This window comes from Echinops telfairi, unplaced genomic scaffold (genome assembly GCF_000313985.2).
Source record: "Echinops telfairi isolate 266 unplaced genomic scaffold, ASM31398v2 ScPeMD7_8;HRSCAF=38, whole genome shotgun sequence".
Taxonomy (NCBI): domain Eukaryota; kingdom Metazoa; phylum Chordata; class Mammalia; order Afrosoricida; family Tenrecidae; genus Echinops; species Echinops telfairi.
In genome coordinates this window covers 15563393-15590802 of record NW_022103905.1, presented here as the reverse complement: position 1 = coordinate 15590802, position 27410 = coordinate 15563393, and the positions used below count along the sequence as shown (strand labels likewise).

General features: G+C 50.1%; 1 protein-coding gene across 5 annotated transcripts in view; it reads right to left on the bottom strand.

Moving 5' to 3' along the window:
• Positions 1-27410, bottom strand: part of CGNL1 (cingulin like 1) — a 111421-nt gene that overhangs the window by 5039 nt on the left and 78972 nt on the right. For all 5 annotated transcript variants that reach the window (XM_045286481.1, XM_045286483.1, XM_045286482.1 and 2 more), the window contains 7 exons: positions 22425-22577; positions 18086-18256; positions 14751-14912; positions 11367-11456; positions 2212-2295; positions 1444-1568; positions 4-112 (listed from right to left, as the gene is read on the bottom strand). In XM_045286481.1, the coding sequence (XP_045142416.1) occupies positions 4-112; positions 1444-1568; positions 2212-2295; positions 11367-11456; positions 14751-14912; positions 18086-18256; positions 22425-22577 (894 nt within the window). The remainder of the gene's footprint in view (positions 1-3; positions 113-1443; positions 1569-2211; positions 2296-11366; positions 11457-14750; positions 14913-18085; positions 18257-22424; positions 22578-27410) is intronic.

The following is a 27410-nucleotide window of genomic DNA, read 5'->3' as shown; positions in this document are numbered from 1 at the left end:
TACCTGGTCCTTCTGGTCGGTCAGGGACAGGTGCTCGTCATCCACCTGCAGCACCAGCTCCTTCACTTTCCGCTCCAGCCTCCGGTTGCTGAGCTGGAGGTTGGCCCGGTCCCTGGGAGGGCAGAGGAAGCATAACTGTGGGCGTGCTCCTTACCAGCCCCCAGGAGGACCAGCCCAGGCTCACATGGAGGCGACACCCCGGCCAGCGCTGCCCAGGAGACTTGGGGCCAGGGAAACACACACCCGTGCAAGGCAGACGGGCAGCTCCCTAGACCTGTCCACAGCAGGGGATCCAAGAAGGGAAGAGAGGGGCCCAGGAGAGGCTGAGCTGGCACTAGGATTGCCCTGAATCCTCCCAGTCCTGAGGGTCACAAACTGCCAGGCCGCAAGCATTTGGGGTCAATTCCAGGCTGCTCCTGCCCACCCTTCTAGAAGTTCTACTGAGCACAGAACATGTAAAGTTCTGTTCTCATCTAGTGATAAGAACCCAGGAGGGGCAAGTTTCACCTAGCGCTGCCCTTCTTTCTCAGGCTGTGCTCTGAGGAAGAAACAGCTACCGGGACTCCAAGGGGCCCTGGTGGTGCCATGGTTAAAGCACTTCATGGTTAACCGAAAGGTCAGTGGGTTGAGCCCACCAACCACTCTGTGGGAGAAAGGTGTGGCAGTCTGCCTCTGTACAAATAATAATAATTTATAAATTATCAAGGGTTCAGGGGGGAGGGGGCAGCAGGAAGGGAGGGGGAAAATGAGGAACTGATACCAAGGGCTCAAGTAGAAAGCAGGTGTTTTGAGAATGAGGATGGCAACATATGTACAAATGCGCTTGACAAAATTGATGTATGTATGGATTGTTGATCAGAGTTGTACGAGCCCTTAATAAAATGATTTTTTTTAAAAAAGAGAGTTCAGCCTTGGCAGTCTGAGGGAGCAATTTCCGCTCTGCCCTCCGGCGTAACTGTGAAGCCAACGAACTCAGCAGCATGACGTCGGTGGTTCTGGTTTTACAGAGAACTGAAGGGTTGGAAATGTCATCTGATCCCGAATTCCTCCCGTTTAAGTCGGCCACCTGGCCTCTGTCAGACTATATGGGGCCACGGGCAGAGTCAGGCCCCTCACCTCTAAAGCCAGATGCTGTCACTGGACGATAAGCTAGCTCAAATATAGTAGCCTGTAAGGTCGTCTGCAAGCACAGCGGAAAAGCTGTGGACTTAGAGGAGAGGCCCACTTACACCCATCTTCAGCCAGGCTGCCTTGCTTAAGTCATTGACTTGTCAGAGTCTCAGTTTTTCCATCTATAAAATGGCAACAATAACAGCAAGGTTGTGCGTCATCTGCTGAGGAGGCTGGGAAGAGCCAGGCACTGAAGACACTAGTGTGGTTGGGTGGTGCCCTGGGCTCGCACTGCCTGCTGGGGCCTCTGCAGCACTGGTGGGCTGAGCTCACCTCTCCTCGCTCTCCAGGCGGTCCTCCAGCTCCGAGATCCTCGTCTCCATCTGCGCCACCAGCCCCTCTTTGCTGGACCTGTAGGAACCTTCCAGGTGGATGATCCGGCTCTTTAAGTCCTTGTTCTGGAACCAGACAGGAAGAATGAGGAGCGGCATCCCTGACATGCGCCCTGTGCACTCTGCGCAGGTGGGACATGGGGGAGGCAGGTGTTTGGTAGATGCTTCAAGAGGCTGCTTTCCACACGTGGACACGTGGCCCATGAACCCTGGGGGCATCCAGTGGTGTTTCCAGGGAAAGGCCTTGCGCTCAGCCTCTCGCGAGCTGGAGAAGATGTAGAACCTGTTCCCCTGTAAGCCTGCACAGAACCTTTGGCATGTCAGTAGACTCCAAAGAAACCCAGTGGGTGCCCTATCACTCAGCTTGGGCTTGTCCTTTTACAAACCCACTGAGGGTGGGGAAGGAGCAGGAGAAATGGGCGCCTTCACCTATCTTATCCGGGGAGGAACATGCATGAATAATAAGCAAAGGCAGAGATTCAATTGCGTTTTCTTAGGAATGCCTGTGTTCCATGTGAAGACACCGGTTTCATTTCAGCCCTTTGGGAACTATGAAGCAGCCTTGACCATTCCCCTGCCTCCTCAGATGCTGACTGCATGAAGGCCTTAGAAATAACACCTCTGTCTCTCAGGTGAGCTGCACGGCCCGACACAGACTCTCAGCCAAAGCCACAGGTGAGGGGAGGAGCTCAGGGGTCCACAGACTCACCTGTCTCTCCAGGGAAATCTTGTCACATTCCAAGTCTTGCCTCACAGCTTTCTCCTGAAGCAATTCGATCCTCATCTGCTCGATCTGCAACACAAGCAGAGCACAGCACAGACGTTGGCTATCCTGTGTGCAGCGAAGGCCAACAGTCAAGTGAATCAACCCCGGATCAAGACGAGGGCTGGCCAACAGGGTCTGGGAGTCATCTCCTCTGGGGTACTGAGCCCTGTCTTAGTTATTGTTTCCTGATGATTGCAAAGAGATGGCTGCAAATAACAAGAATAGCCATAGCGCCCCCTGCTTAGCACCCCGATGAGCTTTCCTCTTCCACCCCACCCCAAGAACCCTCCACAGTAAGTAAAGTTATTTCCACTGGGGACACCGAGGCTTGGAGAGGCTCCATTTGGCCCCATCGCAGTTTGCCCAGGACCGAGAGCATCCTCAGGACATGGGATTGTTCGATGCCCAAACTGAGGAAGGCTCAGGAAAACCCAACTTGTCCACGAGCTACACAACGAATAGTAGAAGCAGCTAGTGTTCTCCTGCGCTTGAAATGGCTCTGTTACACAGACACGTTTCAGAAAGGGCGCCCAGGGCAGGCATCTCCTGGATGATGCTCGGTTTCGCTCTTCTTAGGCTGGAAGCAGGAGTCAGCAGAACAACCAGGAAGCTCAGGAAGCCTACTGATCCCAAGGCTCAGGGGAAGGTGGGTGGTGGCACTCTGCTGCCAGAGGAAGGGTCAGGGGTACGAGTCCATCAAGAAGCACGTCAGAAGAAAGGCCGAGCAACCTGTTCTGTAAAAGCAGCCCTTGCCTAATGTATTGAGTACGGCCCTACGCTGACTCACAGGGAGTTGCCCTGAGTTGGAATCCGCTCCAGGGCCACAGGACTAGACTCTTCGGTGCTAGCAGGAAGGAAGCCTGACTGGGCAGCACTGGGAAAAAAGTCCCACCACTTACCTGTGGGCATCTCCTTTCCCGCTTCCTGTCTGAGCGTCAGCAGCACTCCTTGCTCCCAGAACTCCTGCTGCTGTCCAGCAGAGGGCAGCAGGGAGAAGCCAAGAGAACTAGAGAGCCCTTCCAACAAAATTCCACTTTCTTGCTTAAGAATGAGCCCCATGCCAACCTGAGTTCACGCGGAGTAGGAAGTTCAATACGGAGTCCTGGGAAACCAGGGCACGGTGCAGCAAGTTATCATCCCCAAGAGACATGTTGAAGACCTAACGGTCCTACCAGAGAAGGGGACCTTACTTGGCAACAGAGTCTTTGGAGATGTGATTGTGAGGTCAGACAGATGTGGTGGTCCCTAATCCAATAGGACTGGTGCCTTTATAAAAAGAGAAGGGACACACAGAGACACAAACACATGGGAAAGACAGTCGAGTGAGGGCAGTGAAAGAGACTGGGGTGATGCGGCCACAAGCCAGGGGTCCTGTGGCTACCAGAGCCGTGAGCCATGAAAAGATCTTCCCCCAGAGCCTCTGGTCTGAGCACTGCCCTGCTCACCGAATGCAGACTACTGGTCTCTGGAACAGTGCGAGAACATCTTTGTTTCTGGTTCATTGTTTGTGGCAATTCAGCCTGGCAGTCCTAAGAACACACAGGGTCTGGGAGCATTTGCAGGCCTCAGCCCTCCATGTGCACTCGAGTTGTACAAGCGCCTGTACACGCACTCTAGTTATTAAAAGTTCACACACTCCCTACCCATGTGCTAGAAAGCACACATGGAGACCCCAGGTCTAAGAATACAGCACCATATCTTCCGAAAACCAAACCCTAAACTCACTGCCAACTCCTAGCTATGCGACAGGACAGCGTCGAACTGTCCCTGTGAGTTTCCAAGACAGTAAATATTTACAGGAGTAGAAAGCCTCATCTTTCTCTCTTGATGCAGCCAGTGGTCTCAAACTGCTGACCCTGTGATTAGTAGCCCGGTGCAGAACCCACTGTACCACCAGGGCTCCTTCCATCCTATTGTGCAGGCTTGTTTGTTCCTCATTGCCACTGTCTCGGCATGAATGGTGCCATGTGGCTGACTCGAGCAGGGAATGGTACAGAAGCTAGAGGGAGGGTGGGGGCTGGGACTCTGCCTGCAAACCACTGTGTGGTTGAAGGAAGCACTCCAGAGCCCTGGTGGCTCAGTGAGTGACAAGCTGTGCTACAAACGGAAAAGTCAGCAGTCACCCTGTAGAGAGAGACGAGACGCTGTGCTCCCACAAACAGTTAGAAGTCTCAGAAACACACAGGGGCAGTTCTAACCTATCCAGGAGGGTTGCTGTGAGCCAGAATTGACTCTACGGTGAGAATTTGGTTTTGGTTCGCTTCTAAATCATGTGCGTTAAGAATTTTACAGAAGAGGGGACTGGGGCTCTGAACCGCTGTATCATGGAACATGAGGGGCTCCGGTTGAGCCTCACTCACGGCCCACTACTTCATCTGCCCCCATCTCTGGGGCCCAACTAAGTGGAGAGACCACCACGTAGGGTTCAAATACAGCAATCAGGTCGACAGGAACTTGAGCGCCAGTCTCCTTCAGGCATCCTTGTTTACTGGGGGATAAAATGCCAGCCATGCTCAGGGTCAGCAATCAGAGTTCCTAAAACCTTGCCCAAGGCCAATGCTCTCATCACTTGGCCTCGCCCCAGAGCCTTGGCTGATCACGTCACAAAGGGCGCAGACCAGGTCCTGTAACTGCTGTGTGAACACAGCGTCCGAAGGTAATGAATGCGGGCTCACAGCCCCGCTCCAAACGTGGTTTCTGGCAGGCGGCATCCCACGTACACGGGTCACCTGCATGCCAGGCCATGGGGCCAGCACACATGCCTGCTGGGGGAAATCGTTCTGTTCACAGCCCAAGGGCAGAGGTCTGGGACTTCAGCTGGAACATGGTTAACATTTTACTGGGCTGGGAAGCAATTCCACAGACAAGCAGCAGTGGCCTGGGTTCTCTTCCCGGCCCTGCTGTTCACTTGCCCGTGACCTCAGGCTCCTCACTTCTCGGGTCAGTCTCCTGGTTTCTAAAAGGAACAGGATGGGCCAGCCTCCTGGGGCCCTGGGACAGCCTACGAAACAGGGAGGCACATTCTGCTGCACCGCGGGCTTCTGAGTGCTGTCTCGGGCTCCTTCAGTGGAAGCCAGGGGCCCTTATCTGTAAGTGTCCCCCTTTATCAAGGCAAGACCGCAAAATGATCCACTTTCTCAAGGTGGGGGGGAGTGTGTATTTGTGGGACCTGGAGGAGGAGGTGGGCTTGTTCATTTACAATACACGATCAACTCTTTGGAGCCCTCCGGGTGTCGTGGTTCTATTTGGGCTGCTATCCACAAGGTCAGCAGTTTGAACCCACCAGCCACTCCTCAGGAGAAAGACTTGGCTTTCTACTCCCATAAATAGCCGCAGTCTCAGAAACCCACAGGGGCAGTTAGTTCTACTCTGTCCTGTAGGCATGCTGGGAGTTAGAAGTGACTTGACGGCCGTGAGGATCAACTCGCTGCCAGGCTCCATGACAGCAGGACGGCGACCATAGCTGCTCTCGTTACAGCCTAGTGGGGACAGGCACTGTGCGGGGATGTGTGCTGGCAGTGCCGCGAGCCCCGAGAGGGACACTACACTGAGTCCTGAAAGGCTGGGTTTGCAGCAGATGGGCTACAGTAAGAAGCCCACCATCTCAAATGGAGGGACCACCAACAGGGGAGACGGGGGCCACCACCAGAGGACAGGAGAAGTCACGGAAGGGGTCTGTGTCTGGCAGGACAAAACGCACACGCCTATGAACACCCCAAGGATAAGGGGAGGCCAATGAGGTATGACAGGAAGCACGGCGGGGGACCAGCCTTCAGCAGCAGGGAGCGAATGGGCGGAGGCCCTGGGGTCTGTGTGAGAATCGGGGACAGACCCTCTTTCCCTGAGCTGGGCTCCCATACCTCAGGAGAGGGAGAGAAGGAGACACAGAAGATGGGGTTCCCCAAAGTGAGAGGACAGGAAGCAGGGAGAAGCGAATTCCAGAAATGTAGTTGCTATGACCTGTGAGGCTGGAAAACAGCAAACAAACACCCTACAGAGCCGGAGCCAGCGTCTTGTTGATGGACAGCGCCTGCCGGAGTGGGTCGGAGTGGGTTGGGTGGAGACGTGTGTTGCTGCACTCTGGGCAGGGGGAGAGGAGAAGGGGAATGCTGAGAAACGGCAGCCCCCTCCCACCCTGAGGAAATGTGCCGCAGAGACACAGTGAGTTGGAAGCAACTGCGAAACTGCTGAGTGAGAAAAATCAGTCTCCTTTCTCCTGCCCATTGCCTCTCCACCAAGTCCACGGGACCCAGTTCTCTCAAGGAGGGAACAATCCCAGAGGGAGGGAGGGAGCCGATGATGGCCACGTGGCGGGGCCCACGGTCAGCACACGGCCTGCAGCTTCCGGCCAAACTCTCGCTCCCTCGGTCCAACTGCCTGGAAAGTCTGGGTCCCACCGGGGCCTGGGCCTCCCCATGCGGAGGGGCCACAGGAGGGCCGGTCCCTGAAAAGTCTCCACTGCTGCTTTCAGAGTTCCCCGGGACCAAGAGCCGAGAGCAAACGGTGACTCAAAATCCACCAGTCATGACTTGCACCACACCACATCCTCTCAAAAGAAGGCTATTAACATAGAAAAGCAGAATAAATTAGACCAAAAAGAGGAGTAATAACTACCCTGCCATAAAGCTCTCTGACCAGGGAGCAATTTTTCTTTGAGACTTTGGAAAGCCAAGATAAGAGGCAAACAGTATGGCCTTCTTGCTTCTCAATATATACTAAAGGTTGAAAGTTTTAGTTAACAAAAATAATTTTAAAACAACGGTAGTCTTGACTAACTTTAATCTACAAATCTACCAAACAGAGCAGTGGTTCTCAACCTTCCTAATCCTGCGACCCTTTAATACAGTTCCTTATGTTGTGGTGACCCCCCCCCACCAACTATAAAATTACTTTTGTTGCTACTTCCTAACTGTAATTTTGCTAGTTATGAATCGGGCAACCCTTGTGACAGGGCCCTTCGACCCCCCCAAATGGGTTGCGACCCTCAGGCTGAGACCCACTGAAGTAGATGCTTAGACAGCAAATAGGGTCCGTGAACTTGCCGTCAAGAAAGATGGCTGCTAGGAGCCCGCATCCATTTCTGGAATGGAAAACGGTACAGCCACGGTGGAAACCAGTGTCAACAAGATGACTGTAGAACTACTAGACTGTTAGGAACCCGTAATCCCAACCCTGGGTCTACATCCCAGAAGTGCAGGCAGGGATGTGCACACAAACCTGTCTGTCGCCAGAAAGAGAAGTGACGTTCCGAGGCATGCTACAACCAACCTGGCCAAACCCCGACAACACTGCGCTGAAACAAGTCAGCTGCCAGAGGACCAGGACCCCAGGATGGGACGTCCACGAAACAAGCAGATGTACTGCTGCTGTGAGACGCTACCGAGTCAGTCCCAGCGCACAGCGACCTTAGCACAGCAGGCTAGGACACTGCGGTCCTGTGTCAGCCTCGTCACCGGTCCCATGTGTGAGCCAGCTTCTGCAGTCACTGTCAGTTCATCAGGTGGATGGTCTTCCTCTTTTTCATGTGTGTGTGCGCGCGCGCGGACCTTCTACTCTACCACACATGATCCCTGCTGGTAACCCGTCCTAAAGGTGGTCCCACACTTGAGTACATGTGTATGTGTACATGTGGAACTGGCCTGTGCTGTGCTGTGCATACTTTCACAGTGAAATGCAAAACAGACAGCTTCACGACAAGCCCGAGAATATCCTCAGTGCAGGCGTTTTTAGCTATTCTCCAAATACACTGATGCCTGCACCCAATGATTTGGGAATATCCCGACTTAGATTTTTTTTTACCAGAGTCCACAGTAGGTGCCCCCACCCCTCCAAAAAGCCTATGGCCATGACTTGGACTAAGGAAGGAAGCATAGGCTAGGCTAGGGAAACATTTCTGAGCCCAGTGCTTTACATGCTGTTTATTCTCCTATTACATTCAACAGGCTGAGCAAAAACCTTCCAGTCAACTTAAAAAGAGAACGAGAGCTGAAGGCGACAGCTTATCACAGCTAGACGGAAGGGACGTGCAACCGAGCGTTTCGATCAGAAATACCAGTGTCAGGGATTCCAGTGGGTTTCATGCCCGTGGCCTGGGCAGCTGCCAGCGGGCTCATGACAAGGCAGCGATATGTAGGGTTGCTAATCACAATGTTTAACCCATCACCTGTGTTGATGGTTGGCTTGTTGGGGTCAGTGAGCTTATACTGCTGGCGGTTCCAAAGAACGTTTCCCAATCACAAGAAAGGAAGCTTCTTCTTAACCGCCTATGTCTCACGGTTTTTGAGTAGCTGATAAAAGGTGACGCCGTTTTGAAACTAGGGGAAGGAGGAAGCGGAGGAAGAGGAGGCAGGCAAACATTCACTTTGATCCTCTCACTGCAAAGGAGACTTTCTCCAGTCTCACTGCGGGGCTGCACCCTAGGGTGCTGAGGAGCAGGTGTGAGCTGACCACTGGGGAGAAGTTCCCGGACAGTGGCTGCAGGAGACGGCACTGGGATTATCCACTTGGACTGATCCTAAAGCTGCCCAAGCAACAAGGCAGCCTTACTACACCCCTAGAAAGATCAAAGCTTCCCACGCTGGTATTTTATCCCCCTGCCGGCTAGCTGCCTGGGCTGAATGATTCATCTTCCACTGGGCTGGACCAACCAGGCCTCCTCGGCCAAGAGCATGCCTCTCCCTGGAAGCTCGGCTCCCTGGTTAGCCCGCAGCAGCACGTCTGAATGCCAGCCTGCCAGACCAAAATCTCATTAAGCTGGGCCCTTCTTTCACGAGTCGGACTCCTGGTGCTCAGAAGGAGACTCGAGAGAGAATCAGTTGGCGTAAATTCTTACACTATATGAAGACATGATGGCATGACTTTCCATCTCAGGGGCTTTAAGACCCTAATGGCCATAAACGAACGCGCTGGTGGCATGGTGGATTCTGAGTTGGGCTGTTAACCTCAAAGTCAGCAGTTGGAAACCATCAGCTGCTCCACCGGAGAAAGATAAGGCTTTCTACTCCCGTGAAGAGCGAGTGTCCCGAAACCCACAGGGCAGTTCTCCCCTGTAGGATTGTGTAGGATCACTGAGTCGGCGTCAGCTCCATGGCAGAGAGTGTACAGGACAGACTGATGGGGTTGAGTGGGAGGAGAAGGCTGGACCCAATCTTGATTCCACCTCTGACAAGCTGTGTGTCCCGCAGTCACTTAGCCTGTCCACACGCTACACAAGGAGGATCTAGAACAGAAGGTTCAAGAGGAAACAACGAGAAGAGCATTTGACCTTTGGAGCTTGTGACATGGACGGGATGGCATCTTTCTAGGGAGAGCCACTCGGAGGTCCTTCCCAGCCTCAGAAGCAGGGCCCATCTCTCCATACTCGGGGACCTCTCCTTGGAAAAGGGGCGGCTTCGTTTTAAAAGGCAGGCAATAAACCATGGCTTCACAACAGCTTTCACTGAGAATCAAACGCTTTCCTGTGAGACACGCATCGGAGCAACCCATCCTTCTAGCTCCCCACAAGTCAGGTGACAGCAAGGGAGAGGGCCCTGAGGGCACAATCAGGAGACATCCTTTCTTCTCGAGCCCTTCTGTTTCTGATTTATTTTGCCATATTGTTTTGTTTTGTTTTGTTTTGAACCAGTTCCCCTCAGAACTTGAACACCATGTTCAATTGTGCCACTCATCAGAAACACCAGGTCTCTATTCCCTCCCCACTGCATGCAGACAATCAGTTAGGAAGGAAGAGTGAGACAAGGGAAACCGCTTGCAGGTGAAGAGGCGCTACGAGCGTTAGGTGGCGCTCATCATCTGTGATAGGTCAAACCTCACTGCCAACTCACAGCGACGCCACAGGACAGGGCAGAACTGCTCCTATGAGCTTCCCAGACTGTCACACATCACAGGAGTAGACAGCCTTATCTCTCTCCTTAGGAGCAGCTAGTGGTTTCAAACTGCTGACCTTGTGGGTACCAGCCCAGTGAGCAACCACTACACCACGAGGGCGGGCGCCATTTCAATATTAGAATCCAGACATTCTTGCGGCAATGTTGTCAGGCTGACAGACTGTAGGTACTGAACTCAGAGAGGCTGTGGCTTCCCTAAAGTGGGCCCAGGGGCCTTTACAGGCCGACAGCCATGGTCTTCCCAGGGGAACAGCCAGTTTCTTTGACCTCTTCCCTGGGCTTACCGCAAGGCTTGCCTCTGGAAACATTTTCAACCGTGTCCACATCACAGAGGACAGTTCTACTGCCCTTGACCCAATGCTTGTTTGAGAGGGAAGAGGAGGGGCCCCGTGCAATTCTGGGACAAGCTCTCCAAGTGATCAGTTCTCTTCATGGTGGGCCACAGGAGGAGCTTCCCTCCGCCCCACCCCCCACCCCCATTTGTTTTTCTTTAACAGAGGGCTGAAAATCTGTTCCAATTGCCTGGTCGGTGTGTGCAGGGTGACATGCTCTCCCATCAGTCCTCTTGCACAAGTCACAAGAGGCGTGCACACACCAAGTCATGGTGCCCTCTGTTCTCATGGCAAATGCTGAGCAGATCCTGAAATTTGGCTTCTGACCGAAACTGGCAGGAACTCCTAACACAATGGCCTTGATACCGGGAGTGACGTTACAAGGGCACACCTCAATAGGAACCTACCTTCAGCCATTTACAACCCATAGGGCAGCATTTCTACCGGGGCAAAGCCCAGAGGGTTAGGGAAGGAAGAGGCGCGGAAGCAGGCGGCAGGGAGTCTATGTGAGGGGCAGCCAGCAGCCTGCAGTGAGCGGCGGGAAACAAGACGTGATGACCTGCTGAATGTGAAACTGACGGTCTGCTCGGGAAACCATCACCGAACTCCCAAGAAGCTCTGTTTTGTCGTTAAAGAACCTATGAGGGTCCAAATGTGAAGGTCCGGGTTATTTTATCTGGGCTTCGTGGCTCAGGGACGATGTCTTTCTGAGTTCTCACACCTCCTGTCCCACTGGCTGCCCAAGGTGCAGGCTGCTCCGTCAGCCATCATTTTCCATGCAGCAGACTCTCTCCCTCCTCTGGATGAAGCCTCAGGTTGAACACTCCCGCTTCCTGTTTCCCTTGGGACAATCCATCCATTGTTCAACTCTAGCGCTCACCTGCTCTCTGCTCCGAGAGATCCTGTCAGACAGCAAATCCGAGTTGTTTCTTTCTTCTTCCAATTCCATTTCCAGTTGAGACACTTTGTCCTAAGAAAGAAGTCAAAAACAGACATAACTTGTGACGACCCGGATGAGGAGCAAGGCCTGACCTGTGCACAGACAGCCCAGGAGCAAGAGAAAGCCGACTATCAGAGGGCTTAGGAAGCGGATACGTCTCCTTCCTATGCTGCCCAAAGCAGATACTTTAAAATGTATATTTTTGACGACTTTAGATCCTGTAAAATAATAATATATATCACAGGTTTAGGACATATACAAAAGAAGAAAAAGTGTTACCCAAACGTTAACCTAAACATTAAAGATGTCCCTTTGAATCTCTTCCCTGCTAGAAATCCAGAGTGTAAGCACAACTACCGAAACCAGGTAGTCACCAGTTACAAGACCAATGTGGGGTGAGATCTCGTCCACGGCCGGGTTCTCTACAGAGCAACTCCTCCTGCTCAGGCTTGCCCTGCCGCTTGCCCGAGTACAGTCTTAAGCCCCTGCCTCTTTCTTCCAGGGAACCCCGTATGTCCTGTGCCCTATAGTCTACATCAGGTTAGCACAGGGATGTGGTCGTTGGTCATGAGCTGATTCACAGTGAACCTCCAGGACAGAGTAGAAATTCCCCACAGGGTTTCCTAGGCTGTCATATTTATGGGAGCAGATCACCAGGTCTCTTCTCCCATGGAGCAGCTGGTGGATTCGAACTGTTGACCTATGGTTAGCAGCCAGGAACACAGCCACTGTGCCTGTGGGTTCCTTTAACACAGTAAGGGCCAAGGCTGCTACACCAATCATCACAGATTTCTGACGGCATCTTCCTTGCTGGCTCTTAGCTTACCATCATTGAGTTTTAATAAAAGCACATCTCAGACTAGCTTTGTACAACCATCAGCCACCTGAGTGCGTGCATTTACAGAGCGTGTCCGTCTGAAATGCACGTATGTGTTGATAAAGGGTCAGCTAAGGCAGTTAGCAAGGCGGCTGCCGCACACTGCCTTCCCGTGGGAGGACCCAGCCACTGCCGTTGAGTCAACCACCAACCACAGAGACCCCAGGGAACAGAGGAAAGCTGCCCTGCGGGGCCAGGCTGCCTCATCTTTCTCCCAGAGCACTAGTGGGTTTGAACCTCTGTTTGGCTCACAACCGAGCACTTTAACCACTGTGCCATCAGAGCCCCTCTCAGGGGAAGAAACAGCCGGCAAGCGTACTTCATGGGCGCGGGGCTTAGGAGCGATTCCTTTTTGTCTTTAGCGGGAAACAACTAGACTACTGTAGAGAAGTACGTGAAGCTCGGCCATGCCTCTGCTCTTGGGCCTAAGTCAGCAAAAGGGCACTGTCTCTAGTCCGTTTTCTCAAAGGCCCAAGAACGCAATCTGCACCAAGTGGCATCTCTTCCCAGGGCTTGCTCTCTGCCTAAACTGTACCATACGGAAGCCAGCAGGAGGGTTCAGGGTGGCTTCCAGGACACGGACTTCTTAACTCCGAGCCTGAGAAGGCTTTTAGCTTGCTTTGAACCATGTTGTCTGAGCCCTAGAATAAGCAGGTGCTCATTAACTGGGTTGACCTTAGCTTGCCTTACAATTCCCTCCCCCTTAAAATGACCAGAAGAGACTGCAAAATGTATAGCAACCCTGCAAAAGAACGCGGCAACCCGAGTATTCTAGCCTCTAAAAGGGGCCCGTCTAATACAATTGCTCCTGGCTGCAACATCGCTCCCTGGATATAAACTTCAACTAAGCCCCCTGGAGGTTTTAAAAAGTTATTGCTGTTTATTTGCAGAGCTGAAGCAGGAGTCCCATTGACTTTACATTCGAGCCCGCTCTCCTTGGTCTTACGCAGCAAGCACTGTCGTTGATCAAAACTGTGACTGGTTTTCACTCTTCCATTAGGGAGAGCACTTATACCAAACTCTCTTGTACTCAGTCTCACTGTATATGGGAGGGATGGGAGAACGTACACAGGCTTCCTTTTGTTGAGTTGGCTTATTTCGCGAGGATTTCTATAAAGTTCAGGGGGACTGATTAAAGGTTCTTCCCATCACTATCAATGGGCTGTTCCTACTTCGTTTGACCAGTATTTCTTCAACCTTGTTCCAACGTGTGTCTTCATCTTGCCAATAGGTGATTCCCAGTGACGCCACTGAACACCTGATATATTATATACATTATACAGTCCCTGTGAAAATGCATGGGGCCATCATTTGCCACCAGCTTTGGCAAAACTAGATAATCTCTGAGAGAGAAAGGGACCTGAAACAGGAAAAGAATGGTGCGTGTGCTGTGCCAAGTGGGTACTGGTGTACCCAGGAGTTGGGAAGTTTGGCCCCAGGCACAGCTCTTCCACCCTCGAGCTCTACAGCACGGCCATTGGTTACTCAATGGGAGAGTCTGTGCCTTCCGTGTGGGAGACCCAAGGTCGACTTCCAGCCCAGGGACCCCATGTGCAGCTACCACCTGTCTGTTTGTGGAGCCTTGCGTTGCTAGGATGCTGACCATGTTTCACAGGAGTTGCCAGCCTAATTAAGAGACAGCAGAGGAAGAAAGGTCTGCCAATTGACTCCCAAAACTCTGCCAGTGAAAACCATAGGGGCATCAACAATAGTCTGGCCCACACCCAACCACGGGGAAGGCACAGAACTAGGCAGCATTTCATTCCACTGTACATGAGGGCACCCTGAGGGTGGGCTGACCCAGAAGCAGTTAACAACAATGACAACAATAGATGTGCAGCAGTGTTGTCTGCTTTGGGGCTGGCTGCAACTCCACAGCAACAAACCAACCAGGAGCAACCTAGTGCCTTCGTTTAAAGTTAGCTAATCTCCTGGTGGCATAATGGTTACACACTGGACAACGATCCACAAGGTCAGCAGTTTAAAACCACCATGCCCCCACCCCCAGGGAGAAAGATGGAATTTTCAACTCCTATAAACAATTATAGTCTCAAAAACCCACAGGGGCTGTTCTACCGTCTCATAGCGTCGCTATGGGTTGGCATCGACTTGGTGGCAATGAGTTTGAGTTTAACCTTCCTTGGCACTCAGCTCTGTCTCCTTCTCAAGAAAACGAAGACACTGGACTAAATGAATTCCACCCCCCTCTTGGGCTCTGATGTCCAGTGAGTCTGTAACTTACTCATTTCTTCCCCAATCGAGAGATGCTGTTACAAACATCTGGGTGTCACAGTTAAGTCTGAGAGCGTAGTCTACAAAGAGCCACTGGAAAACTCCCGGTGGCAGAGGTGAGCGGAGAAGTCATTCCCTCCTGTCAGACTCGCTCTCCAAACAGGGCCCCAGCCGCCCTCCCCTGCTCCCGGCTCTCGCTTCGCTGGTTCCCAAACCTCCATCTGCTTGACCAGCCTGCCGCGGTCATCTTTGAGGTGACTCCTGGCCTCCAGTTCATACTCCAGGTCCTTCAGCATCTGCTCCAGAAGTTGCCTTTTCGTGACAGCTTCGTCCTGGGCTCTCTGGTGGTCTCGCAAGGCCTCCTCCAGCAGGCGCATCTGCAGTGAGAAAGGTGGATTCCTGAGTAAGATCCAAACAGAGCGTCTATGGGGTGACCCTAGAAAAAGATGATCAAGTGGACCCCAGCCTTGCCCCCTCCACAAACTAGGGAGCAGAACACCTCGAGCAAGCCCCGCCTCTGTTTCTTCTTTTGTAAAATGGGGGGAAAAATCCAACGTTTCCCAACTGCAAGCTACAATCCATTGGGTTCTAAATTCTATTAAGTACATATGTTGGCCAGCCTTTTTATTAAATAGAGCAGGGGGAAAAGGAATATAAGCAAATATTGATTTATGAAACATCTATTATTTGTATGGATTTACAGATTACTGAGCCAAAATATAAATGTATTTCTTACTAGGATGATGGCTAATAAACACTTGAAAGCCTATGAACTAAACGTGGGCTTCCCAGAAATTTACTGCCTGTCTGTATCAGCATTTAAATCAAAAGACATTTAAAATTCAGGGGATAAACTACATCAATAGCCCTAAAGCAACCTGCAGGCATGAAACCAAACAACAGAAGTATACACAGTAGGTGGAAGCCACTGCTCTGGAGAAGAAAATGCAACCCGTCACAATTTAAAGTGCTGGTGTTTTTCATCCACAAGGTGGCACTGCACTAACAGCTCTGAAGAACGGGCCTCAGAGAACAGTTGGATCCATTCCTCTTGCATCTACCCAGAAGCCCTGCCATGCCAGGCTCCCAGTGGGCAGTCGTCCTTAAACACCCGTGTGCACGGATTCAGCCACACCCAAGGATGTCTCTTTTGCTCCGTCTTTCCGCCCTCTTGCTGGGTTTGCTGTCGGAGCTGCTGGCGGGAGCTACTCAGAGCGACATCTAGACACGGTGTCAGGTAGTGGGCAGAAGTACAGTTCGAGGAACACGGGGAGAAGTCCCCTTCAGAGGCGAGATGGAAGGGAGGGAGGGAGGGCAAGGTCCACTGAGATCACTTTTAGGGGGTGATTTTCACAGAAAAGTTTTCGTCTTTCTTTGGAGACCCAAGAGGTTAGACTTTAGAGAGGCCAGTTGGGAACTTAAAAATGTCTATTTCTTTTCATTAAAATAACGCTACAGGACTTAGGATGGAACCCTGATAGCTTGGTGGGGTGAGGGGGAGCGGGAGGGGTGGAAATAGGGGAAATTGGCTAAGCTCTTTAATTCAGCGAAGTCAAACACAGGGTGGTGACCAGCTGAGTGTGAGTTTCTCAGGGATCCAGAGAGACCTTGGCCACGGTTTCCGCAGCTTGCCCAAGGGTGCTATTCAAAGAGAAACTTGTTTCTTACAGGGCGATGCCTCTGGGAACAATCTAGAAAGTCTAGGAAAAGCCATCTTTGTTTTCATTAAGAAGACCCTTTGGGAAACTATGGCTCTTTTCTCAGCAGCCTCCTGTGGGGCACCTTGCAGCCTCTGGACTTCAGCTGACTTTAACTAAAGGATGGCTAAGGCCCTTCCAGTCCACAGGTTCTAGGATAGTGGCATGATACCAGAAGCACTTTGCATGGGGTCACTGTGATTTTCTTTTTAAAATCAAAACAGAAGACCATGTGCTTACTGGTGATCTGGCAAAGACCTGACTCCTTCCAGGCCTTTGATAACAGAAATACTTTTTCTCTTTAATATCAAAGAGAACTGTGATATGAGTGTGCCAATTCCAGCTGTCCCCTGTGGCCCTGAGTCAGAGGGATGTGTTATCAGGGTCTTTTCAGAAGTGTTCCAGAAACCCACAGGAACGCTCCATTGTCCTTTCTGACAGGTTTAGTACTGCCTCATGGGTGGCTTTGCTTTGATCATCAAAGACATAAAAAGTTTGTTTTGTAAGAAAAGTTGTTTTCCTGTGGAATCTTAGTGCTCTTGGCACTGTTTGCGTGGTGGGGGAAAAATGTGTGTGCGTGCACATGACCCTTGGAATTGAAGAAAGTAAGCTCACATTATGTGCTCAAGATGTACAAACTTTCTGCTAAATAATCGCGTGTGTTTTAAAAATGATTCCCATTTCATGTATCTTTGATGGAGAAATGGATGCGAAGAAAATTGGCATCACCTGCTCAAGGTCACCTCGCTAGTAAGAGGCAATCCTGGACGTCGAGGCACTGTACCTGCTGCACTTTACAACTTTCAGCTTTGCATTCAAGCCATCAAAGCATTCCGTAAGGGGTCAAGATGGAAGGGTCCTGCTACATGGATGGTCTCCAGCAGTGTGCACACCGTGACTGTGCTCAGCTACTCATGAAAAGCTTCGCAGGGTCCCCTCCACTCAGAGGCCCCTCAGCAGAAAGACCTGGCAGCCGACTTCCAAAGTGCCAGACATTAAACCCCCCTGGGCACAGTTCTGCTGAGATGCATGTGGGTTCACCAGGGGCCAGCGCCAACTCAATGGCAACTGGGCTTTCTGCTTTGTTTTCGACATTTGAGTTAGTTTGCTCTAATATTCCCAAATACAAAGCCCAGCTATGCTTCAACGATTTCCAGTATTCATACTTCTTGAGGAAGTCTCCTTGTCCCCATTACTGTGACTGTGAAGTTCTTTGGCCACCACTCCCCACTCCCATAAAAGTCTCTCGTAAAAAATGAACAGCAACAGAAGTTGGTTTACTTCAATCCCTCTTCTCAGATGAAAGCATTAAGTGCCTATAAATCTTTTGGACACAGCTGGACTCTCCAAATGGGAGCTAAACCGTTTGGGGTGGGGGCATTTTACTGGAATTTCAGTGAAGGTTTACATAGCACACTGCTTTATCAAATCATCGCTAATTGACACACATCATTCCAGAACATTGGTTGCAATCCCCACAACACGCCAGCACTCTGCCCCTCCTCTCCCTGGGTTCCCTGTTCCCATGGGTCCAGCTTCCCTGTGACCTCCCATTTATCTTTGGTTTGGGGCAAACGTTCTCTTTGGGGGCTAACCTCTTTAGGCAGGAGATATTGGACGAATCAAAGAAAATGGTCAATCCAAAGTTGTGCCGATTGCCCTTCCGCGTGCACTGGGCCTCTCTGTGTCTTAGAAGGACAACCCTGCGGTAGAACCACGCAGAGTCTTAAGGGTGATGAATTAACCAAAAGCTATCTGGAGACTCTAGTATCCAGTCCCTCAAAGGGGAGTGTCTAAGGAATCCGAAAGCACGCTCTCAGGAAACCCAAGCACTTATCTGGCCAAGCCATTACCTCCTCCTGCATTTTCAAGGCCGTCAGCCGGGACTTCTCGGCCTCCAGGGTCTTCTCTTTCAACTGCCTTTGCATTTCTGTCAGCTCCCTGCGATTGTTCTCCTTGTACTCGTCCAGCTGGTTCTGGAGCTCTAGTGTGGACGTGCGGGATGCTTCAACAATGTCGGCCATCTGGAAGAAGTGGTACAGCCATGAGCCCACTCTCGGATCCTCCACCTGGGGCAGGGAGGGGGGGTTGGGGCTCCATTTAAACACAGAACACAGCTCCTCCTCTCCCCGTCTTCTACAGTCTTCCCAAAGATTGTACAGCACACCTGGTCACGGCTGGCTACCTCTGACCACCTCCACCTGGACAGAGGCTGGAGGGCTAGAGATCACCATCTCTGGAGCTAGACAGAGTCAGGGGCGAGTTAGCTTTGCTTTTCTACTTACGACCTTCCAGAGTGGTAGCATCAAGGGTACCATGCTGGTTGCTAACCTCAAGGCTAGCAGTCCAACATCATCAACTGCTCCTCGGGAGAAAGATGAGGCTTTCAGCTCCCATGAAGATTCACAATCTTAGAAACCCACAGAGGTGGTTCTACTCTATCCGATAGTGTCGCTTTGAGTCTGTTTAGACTTGATGGAGGAGAGTTTAGGATTCGGTTTGGTTTTCTTTGGGGGCTATGCGACTGGGGCATCCATGGATCTCAGTAGCATCCTCATTAGAAAGACTGAAATCACAGTATCTTCCTGGTAGGGATGGTGTCAGAGTTAAAACATCCCAGAGTTTCATCTAGAATTTTGCTTAGGCGTACCTCCGTACACATTAGGTGTCCACCCTATGTGCAGCAGCAGGAAACACAGCGCGGTCCTACGTCATCCTCACAATCAGTGCTGTGTTTGGGGCTATTCTTGCAGCCACTGGACCAATCCAGCTCACAAAGAGTCATCACCTTTTTTTCCTTTTTTGGCGATGCTCTACCTTTACCAGGCATGCCGTCCTTCCTCCCCAGTGACCAGTCCTTCCTGGGAGCACATCCAGAGAAAGTGAGATGACGTCTTACCATCTTCGTCTTTAAGGAACAGCCTGGCTGTACTTCTTCAAGACAGGTGTGCTCGTTTTTGTGGCCGTCCCTGATGTACTTTCTTGCCAAACCCCAGCTGCAGTGCATCGGCTCTTTGTGCTCCTTGCTCAGTGTCCAGCTTCACATGCACCTGAGGCAAACGGAGGTATCCTGGATTGGGTGAGGCACATCTTAGGCCTCCTCAAATCTTCACTTTTCCATACTTCAAAGAGGTCTTTTGCAGCAGATTTGTCTGACATATTCCTCCATTGGGGTTCTTGACTGCTGGGTGAATGAAGGCTGACGGTGGAGCCAAGTCAAAGGACATCCTTGATACCATCAATCTTTTCTCCCTTTATGATTGCTTTGAGGGTTGGGGGGTGAAATTTTTAGTTTTCTTTCTGTGGCGGTGTTGTCCACACCTCAATCCATCTTTGATCTTCATCAGTAAGCTATATAGTCTTTCATCTTTATCAGCCAGTGCCTTGTCTTCTTTACTTTCAGCAAGCAAAGGTGTGTCGTCTGCATGTGACAGGCTGTTAATGAGTCTTCCTCCAATCCTGATGCTGCCTTCTTCAGAGTCCCGTCTCTCAGGCGTTTGGCTCAGCATACAGAACGACCAGTTTAACATCTTTTCTGATGTGAAACTGCCCAGGATGCTCCCTTGCTGTTAGAAGGACGGCTTCTTAGGCTATGTACAGGTTCTGCGTGAGCACAATGAGGTGTTCTAGAATTCCCATGCTTTTCAATGCTATCCCATGATCTGATGTTATCCACCCAGTCAAGTACGTGTGCGTAGTGCACAGAACCCAGGAAAGCATCATGGCTGCTTTTAGCCAAGGTTCACCCGACATCAGCAATGATCTCTTATTCTACGTCTTCTAAAATGGGCTTGAATTTGATGTACTGGTGCAGTCATTTTTAATTAGCTTCTGCAAAATACTACTTTTAAGTGTACTAATGTCATTTTCGATACTGTCCACATTCTGTTGAATCACCTTTCTTAGAAATGGGCACAAATTGGAATTTCTTCTAGTGGGTTTCGGCACTGCACCCAATGGCTGAACTATCTCAAATCTCAATCGGTATTCGGCCGACTCCTGACGCCTTGCTTTTCCCCAAAGGCGTCAGTGTAGCGTGGGCCTTTTCTGTCCAGACCATCAGTTCTTGACCCTATGTTACCTCCCGCTTCAAACGGTTCACCGCCGACCACTTCTTTGTGCGCAGTGATTCTATACACACCTCTCATCGTCTTTCGGAACTTCCTGAGTCATTCAGTATTTTGCAGAATCCTTCAATATGAATTCTTGACTTTTTTCTTCAATTCTTTCATCTTGAGAAATGCTTGATTTCGCATCTCCAGGTCTTTGCACACTTGATTATAATAATTTTTCTTCTTGAGCTATCTTTTGAAATTCTCTGTCTAGCTCTTTTATGTCATTTCCATTCACTTTAGTCACTTTACATTCAAAAGTAAATTTCAGAGTCTCTTCTGATATCTACTGTGGGTTTTTTGTTCTTTTTAGTGCTTTATTGTTTGTTTGTCGAGCATAATACCCTTGATGGCAGCCCACAATTCTTCTGGTCTTCAGGGTCCCAGGCATCAAATCTATTCTTGCAATGGTCTCTAAATTCACGCAAGACTGTACCTTGGCTCTCATGAGTTTGTTTTAACTTGAACTCATATATAAGCAACTGACAGCCAGTTCCACAGCCTGCCCCTGACCTTGTTCTGACCTCCATCATTTCTTTCCACAGATATAGACAATTTGATTCGTGCATACTCCATCCATTGAGGTTCACATGTACAGGGACCAGTTATGCTGTTGAAAAATAGTGCTTACAGTAAATAAGTCATTGGTCTTACGATATCCTATCCATCTTTGAAGTGTTTTCTAATCTCCAGGGCTATGTATGCCAACCACCAAGTCACCTTCTTTGTTTGCAACTTTCAAATTCTAGTCACCAGTCATTGTTAATGAATCTTGATCTCATATTTAATTAATAGAGGTGTCTGAAATGTAGTTGATTACTTAAATATGGCCTTTATAGCCATACTTCCGTATGTCATTTAATTCTGGACTATAGACCTGTGGCTATCATCCCATTTTGAAGGAGTTCTCGGCAATGCTGAGAGATCTGATGAAGGTGGCATTAAGTCTTGACCTCCACAGAAGGCGTGAACCAAGTCATACCTTTGCTTCCCTGGGCGCATGGTTGGCTAAAAGACAAAAGCACACCTCCCAAAGTCATCTGTCTGCATATAAGAGCCATCTCAGACAAAGACAGAAAACTCCCAAGACCATTGGGAGAGTATGACCCAGGTCTGTCTGAAGTGGAGACGGCCAAGACCAGAGGCACCAGAGATGATGCATGCAGACGGTAGGACACAGCAAGAGGAGAGCGCTGAGGCAATGGGGCTCTAGGGAGAGAGATAGGCTGGCTTCCTGTGCTATGGAGGCAAAGGCCAAGGGCCCACATGGCTAAGAAGCTGCAGGCCAGAGAGAGACTTTGGCTGCTGGCTGAAGAGAGGTATCACTGTGGACCAATGACTGTAACCTTCCTACTTACTGATCCTGACTCATGGTAACCTATAAACCTCCCTAATGAACCACCATGCTGGTGAGTTCTGAGTGGCCACTGCAACCAATTGCTGCACCAGCATAGAAGTAGAGCGTCGTGGGAGGATGGTTGGTGTCAGATATGGCAAAGAATGGGAGAGGAGGGAGGCCTGGCTGAGCCCTGTCTGATGGCAACAGAGGAGCCAAAGGAGGTCAAATACGCCACTGCGCGTGTGCGCACACACCCACCCATACCGTTTACTGCCATGTGAAAAATGGCAGGCACAATTGTCATCTCCTAGAAGGCAGGGAGCCCCTCGCTGTGAGCCTTTCCTCTTGCAGTCAATTGAGATGAGGCGGGGGCAGCAACTACAGGGCTCTCCGACGGTCTTTCGAGTCGCTGAATAAGAAAGAGGGCACCGACTCCTACACAAGGCAAAGCCGCTGAGATGCTGCTCGGAGAAGCACCGGTCCGGTCTGCACGTACACACCAGCTGACTACGTAGTTTTTCTGAATGGAGCTGGACCCAAAATCCAGAGGGTACCAGCATTTACTTTCTCTAGGCCAAGTTCCCTGAATCTGGGATTCTCAACCAATCCAACGAGCCATTTCAAGGGATCTGGAAACCTTTGACATGCACTCCTCGGAGTTTGCTGCTTACAGACCCTCAAAGGGGGCGTGCGCGTCCACACAGGTTACCCCCGACACCTCTCCCTCGTTCACCCGCTTACCTCCTTCTGAAGTTTCTCGATGGTCTTGTCAAGGTGCCATCGCTCATTCTCCATCTCGTTCTTCATCCTCTTGAGTTGCTCCTTCTGCTCAATCTCGTCTTTCAGCTTCTCAGACAACTGCTTCTGCTCCTGAGTCACCCGACTCAGAGTTCTCTGTAGGTGGCAAAAAAAAGACGGCACTGTCATCTACCGACCAGTGCAGCCACAGGACCAAGTGCCAGAGGGGACTTTTTTCTTTCTTTGTAACTCATTTTATTGGGGGCTTATACAGTTCTTATCACAGTCCATACACACATCCATTGCGTCAAGCACACCTGTACCGGCAGAGGGGACTTCATAGCCACTGCACAGAGCCATCTGACTGGGACATCAGTGACATGGACCAAGATCAAATTAAAGCCATCACAGAGACACAAGGATATTGCTGGCTCTGAAAGCCAAGGACTAGAAAGGAGTGTCAAATTAACTAAACCGTACAAGAGAACAAAGGGAAAGACAAAAATTGTCTCACAGAAATACTGACAACAGCCAAGGGGGCTGGTGGTGGCAAGTCAGGGGAGTTGTCTATAAATCGAGTTTTCCTGCTCCAAAATTCAGGCAGGGGTCCCTAGGTGGTGCAAAGGAGCCACTAACCGCACAGTGAGCTGCTAAGCAGAGTGCCTCAGGAAAAGAGCTGGCCCTCTGCTTTCACAGACCAACCGCCGGGGAACCTGCTGCGCACAGGTCTACTTGCACACACGGGTCACCAGGAGTCAAAGTCAACACCCCAACGACGGTCTTAAACCAACTTGGCAGTTGGTATCCTACGGCATTCAGCATTGTACTTAACCTTCTAGACTTTAATATGCTGCACAAGTGGTTCTTGAAATAGCTGAAAACAATGCTAGACGAGAACAATGTCCCACTTGGGGGGAAGCAGGTGTAATGACCAGAACCCATCAGGATGGACTCAGTCACAGAGGAAAAGCAGCCTGGGAGCCCACACACTGCAGAGCTTGGTGACTAAAATACAAATCCCATGCCTCTTGCCAGCCAGGCAACTGCCCTTCAGAGCAGCCCTGCCCAGGGTAGAACTGGCCCCAGAGGGTTTCCAAGGCTGTGTTCTTTATAGGGGCAGACTGCCAGTTTTCCCCACAACGTGGGTGAGTGGTTTGAACCACTGATGGACTGGTTAGAAGGCAAATGCATAACCCCAGGGCTCCGTTGGGGACCAGATAAGATGGAATTAAAAGGAAGAAAGACAAGCCAGGAAAAGTACATGTGGATGATAACTGGAGAATCAGCACCAAATACTAATACTGACTATAAAATGCAACCATCATGAGTGCCAACACCCTGGGATCCTTTGCAGTATCTTATGTCACCAAGTCACGGACAGGAGTCTTTCACGTACACACGATGCGGTTCCAAAGGAAAACCTCAAAAGTGTTTGGGAAGCTGGTTTCTTTAAACACCCAAGAGTTGGGGCCATCAGAGTGAAGGTGTCAAGAAAGGGCACAACACAGAGCAAGAGAGAATGCCCGGAGCGGATGGCATCATCTACAGCAGTGGTTCCCAAACTGTCCCCTGCTCAGAAGCCCTGATGGTGTACTGGTTAAGCATGGGGCTGCTTAACTGCAAGGTCAGAAGTTCAAAACCACTAGTCACTCCACAGAAGAAAGACTGTCTTTTCTACACCCATAAAAAGTTACAGTCTTAGAGACTCACACAGGCAGTTCCGATCTGTGCTATAGGGTTGCTATGAGTTGCCATCAGCTCGATGGTGGTGGATTTGGGTTTGTTTTCTTTGGTCTCCTTTTCAGGGGGGCAAAAAAAAAAAAGAATTACTTGGATCACCCCTCCGCTCCCCAGCAATTAAAAACTTCTGTACTATAGCCCATAATCCAGGCTATAGTATAGGTATCTGTCTAGTGCCCCCCAGGGGGTGTATCTCCCACTTTGGGAAATCCTGATCAGGGACTGTTATCAGGGACCGAGGGCAGAATGTGAGTCAGCCCAGTTACGGCAGAGGATCTCCTACAGACTTCTTCCCTGCAGAGGCTGCGTACAAACTCTCATTTATGTTTGTGCAGTGCTTAACTCGGCATCTAAAACACGTCCCCAAATGACTTCGGCACTCCTGGTTTGCACAGGATCTGCTCGGCTCTGTCCACCATGGGACCCAGGGCCAAACAACCTCCCTGGGGTGGCTTTCCAGCAGCTGCTCTGAGGGGCTGGCTGTGCTTTGAGAGCTGAAGTTCACAGCCTGTAGGGAACCAAGGTCAACAAAGTGCTGGGGAGAAGAGGAGGGCCTTAAGGAAGGCAATCAGATGTTCAGCATGGGGGCAATTAGCAGGTCTGTATCCCACCACAGCTACTGCTGGGCACACACCAGAGGCAGGGTCAACCCCTGGGGTTTCTGCTGGTGCGTTATTTAGTGGTTTGGGATGGGGGGGGTGGGGGAAGAAGGCGCCTTGGTGACCTATCTGCTCACCAAAATGCCAGCAGTGTGAACCTCCCAGATGCTCGAATGAGCAGAAGATGTGGCCATCTTGTCCATAAATATTACAGCCTTGGAAACTCTATGGGCAATTCTACTCTGCCCCACAGGGTCACTATGAGATGGAATCTCCTTGATAGCAAATGGGTTTGGGCTCTTGGGTTTGAGGGTACAGGAGAACACACAAGGCAAGAGGGGCAGGAGTTTTGCTACCAGTGGATTTGTTGTATGAGAGAAAACTCCCAGGATCACCTAACTCAGAAATGCTTTAAAGAAAAAAACAAAGATGGAGAACTCACGCAATAGCTTACTCTGGGAACTTCAGAAGCCAGCTCAACCCACCCCTGTGGATCCCACCAACTTCTCTGACCTCTCCTCTTGGTTTCAAATCCCAGGGGTTTCGGGGCAGCAGAAAAGCCTGTCTTGACTCTTCTCAACCTCCACGTGGTTTGTAAACTTGTCCTTCACCCTTTGCTCCAGCCAGGCTCCTACCTGGCACTGCTGTGCACGGAGGACAGCACAGACTCACTACTCTGGGCCTACTGTCTGATCAGTACCAATATCCAATACTCCATCTTTTGGTCTCTTGACTGCGGCTTCCATGAGCACTGATTGTGGATCCAAACAAGAAAAAACCCTTCACAACTTCAACTCTTCTCCACTTATCATGATGTTACCTATTGGTCCAGTCGTGAGGATTTTAGTCTTCTTTACATTAAGATATAAGTTCCTGGCTTACAGAAGGTGGCAATACTTGATCTTTATCAGCAAGTTCATAAATTCCTCCTTGCTCTCAGAAAGCAAGGTTGTGTCATCTGCATATCGCCAGTTGTTAATAAGCCTTCCTCCAATGCTAATGCCACATCCCTCTTCATAGAATCCAGCTTCTCTGATGATTTGCTCAGCACACAGATTGAATAAGTATGGTGAGAAGATTCAACCTTGCACACATTTCCTGATTTTAAACCATGCAGTTTTCCCTTGTTCCATTCACACAACTGCCTCTTGATCCATGTACAGGTTCCGAATGAGCACAATGAAGTGTTCTAGAATTGCCATTCTTCTCAAATTATCCATAGTTTGTTATGATCCATAGTTTATTATGATCCACATAGTCAAATGCCGTGGCACAGTCAATAAAACACAAGTAAACACCTTTCTGCTATTCTCTGCTTTCAGCCAAGATTCATCTGCCATCAGTAATAATATCCCTTATTCCATCTTCTCTTCTGAATTCAGCCTGATCCTCTGGCAGCTCCCTGTCAATGTACTGCTGCAACCGTTGTTGGATGATCTTCAGCAAAATTTTATTTGTATGTGATATCAATGATATTATTCTATAATGTGAGCATTCCGTTGGGTCACCTTTCTTTGGAATGGGCACAAACATGGATCTCTTCCAGGTCTGTTGGCCAACTAGCTATCTTCCAAATTTCCTGGCATAGATAAGTAAGTGCTTCATCAGCTTGTTGAAACATTCCAGTGGACATTCCATCCTAAATAGTCTAGGATGGCAAAATTTACGCTGCATATTATTTTTTAAAACAATAAAATCTACTAGCAAGTTCTCCATCAAATGAGGCATGCAGCCATGGAAAGTGGCCAAGGCAAGCATGGGTTTCCTCTCACCACACATCTCCTGAGGAGATGACAGTGCATACATGTGGGATTATGAAGAGACTTTTTCCCAGCTTTGTCTTCCCCAAAGACATGCCAAACATTAGAGGCTTTTTGCCAGCATATGGTGGGAGGTCAGATGCTTAAAGACATCCTACCTGAAGGCAGTCAGTTGCCAGACTACTATCTGGTCCCAAGACAGGTAGGCCCCACTCCCTGCTGGTAAGGACAATGGTCTACTTCTCCCTAAAGGCTTGTGACCATTAGCTTGGTTCCTGCAGCTGGGGTTTACACCCTACTGATAATGGTTTGTAAGTTAGGCTGCCATTCTAAATCTAGGATCCACCCTTCTTGTCACATGTATAGCCCCAATCCCTCCTCTTCCTATTGTGTATATCCCTAGATTGTCCCCATCTCATTGCTGTATAACCTATAGTGCAGCCCCTTCCTGTGACTTACCTGTAATTAGGGGCTTGCACTCCCCCAAAGGTATATAGGCCTGGGTTACCAATAAAGAGCTCTCGGCTCCCCCCTTGACCTCTCCTTGGTTCCCCCCTCCTCTCCTGTCCTGCTCCCCTTGTCCTCCCTCCCCCTCTCTCCACATGGACCACCAAGCAGTGCTGAGGTAAGCATGCTACCATGAAATGTGTCTGACTCCATTATTTCAATCTCTCCTCTATCTCTCATGCTCTCGATGACTTTATTATAAGTTATATTAACTGTACAATTGCGCCTATCGAATCCATGATTAGTTGTGGGGGCCTTTCCCCCACATATACTGAAAGAAGAGCCGCAATTACCATATACACTCATGTATAAGCTGAGTTTTTTCAGCAAATTTTTAATGCAGTTTTTGTGGTAAAATTAGGCACCTCGGCTGATATTCGGGT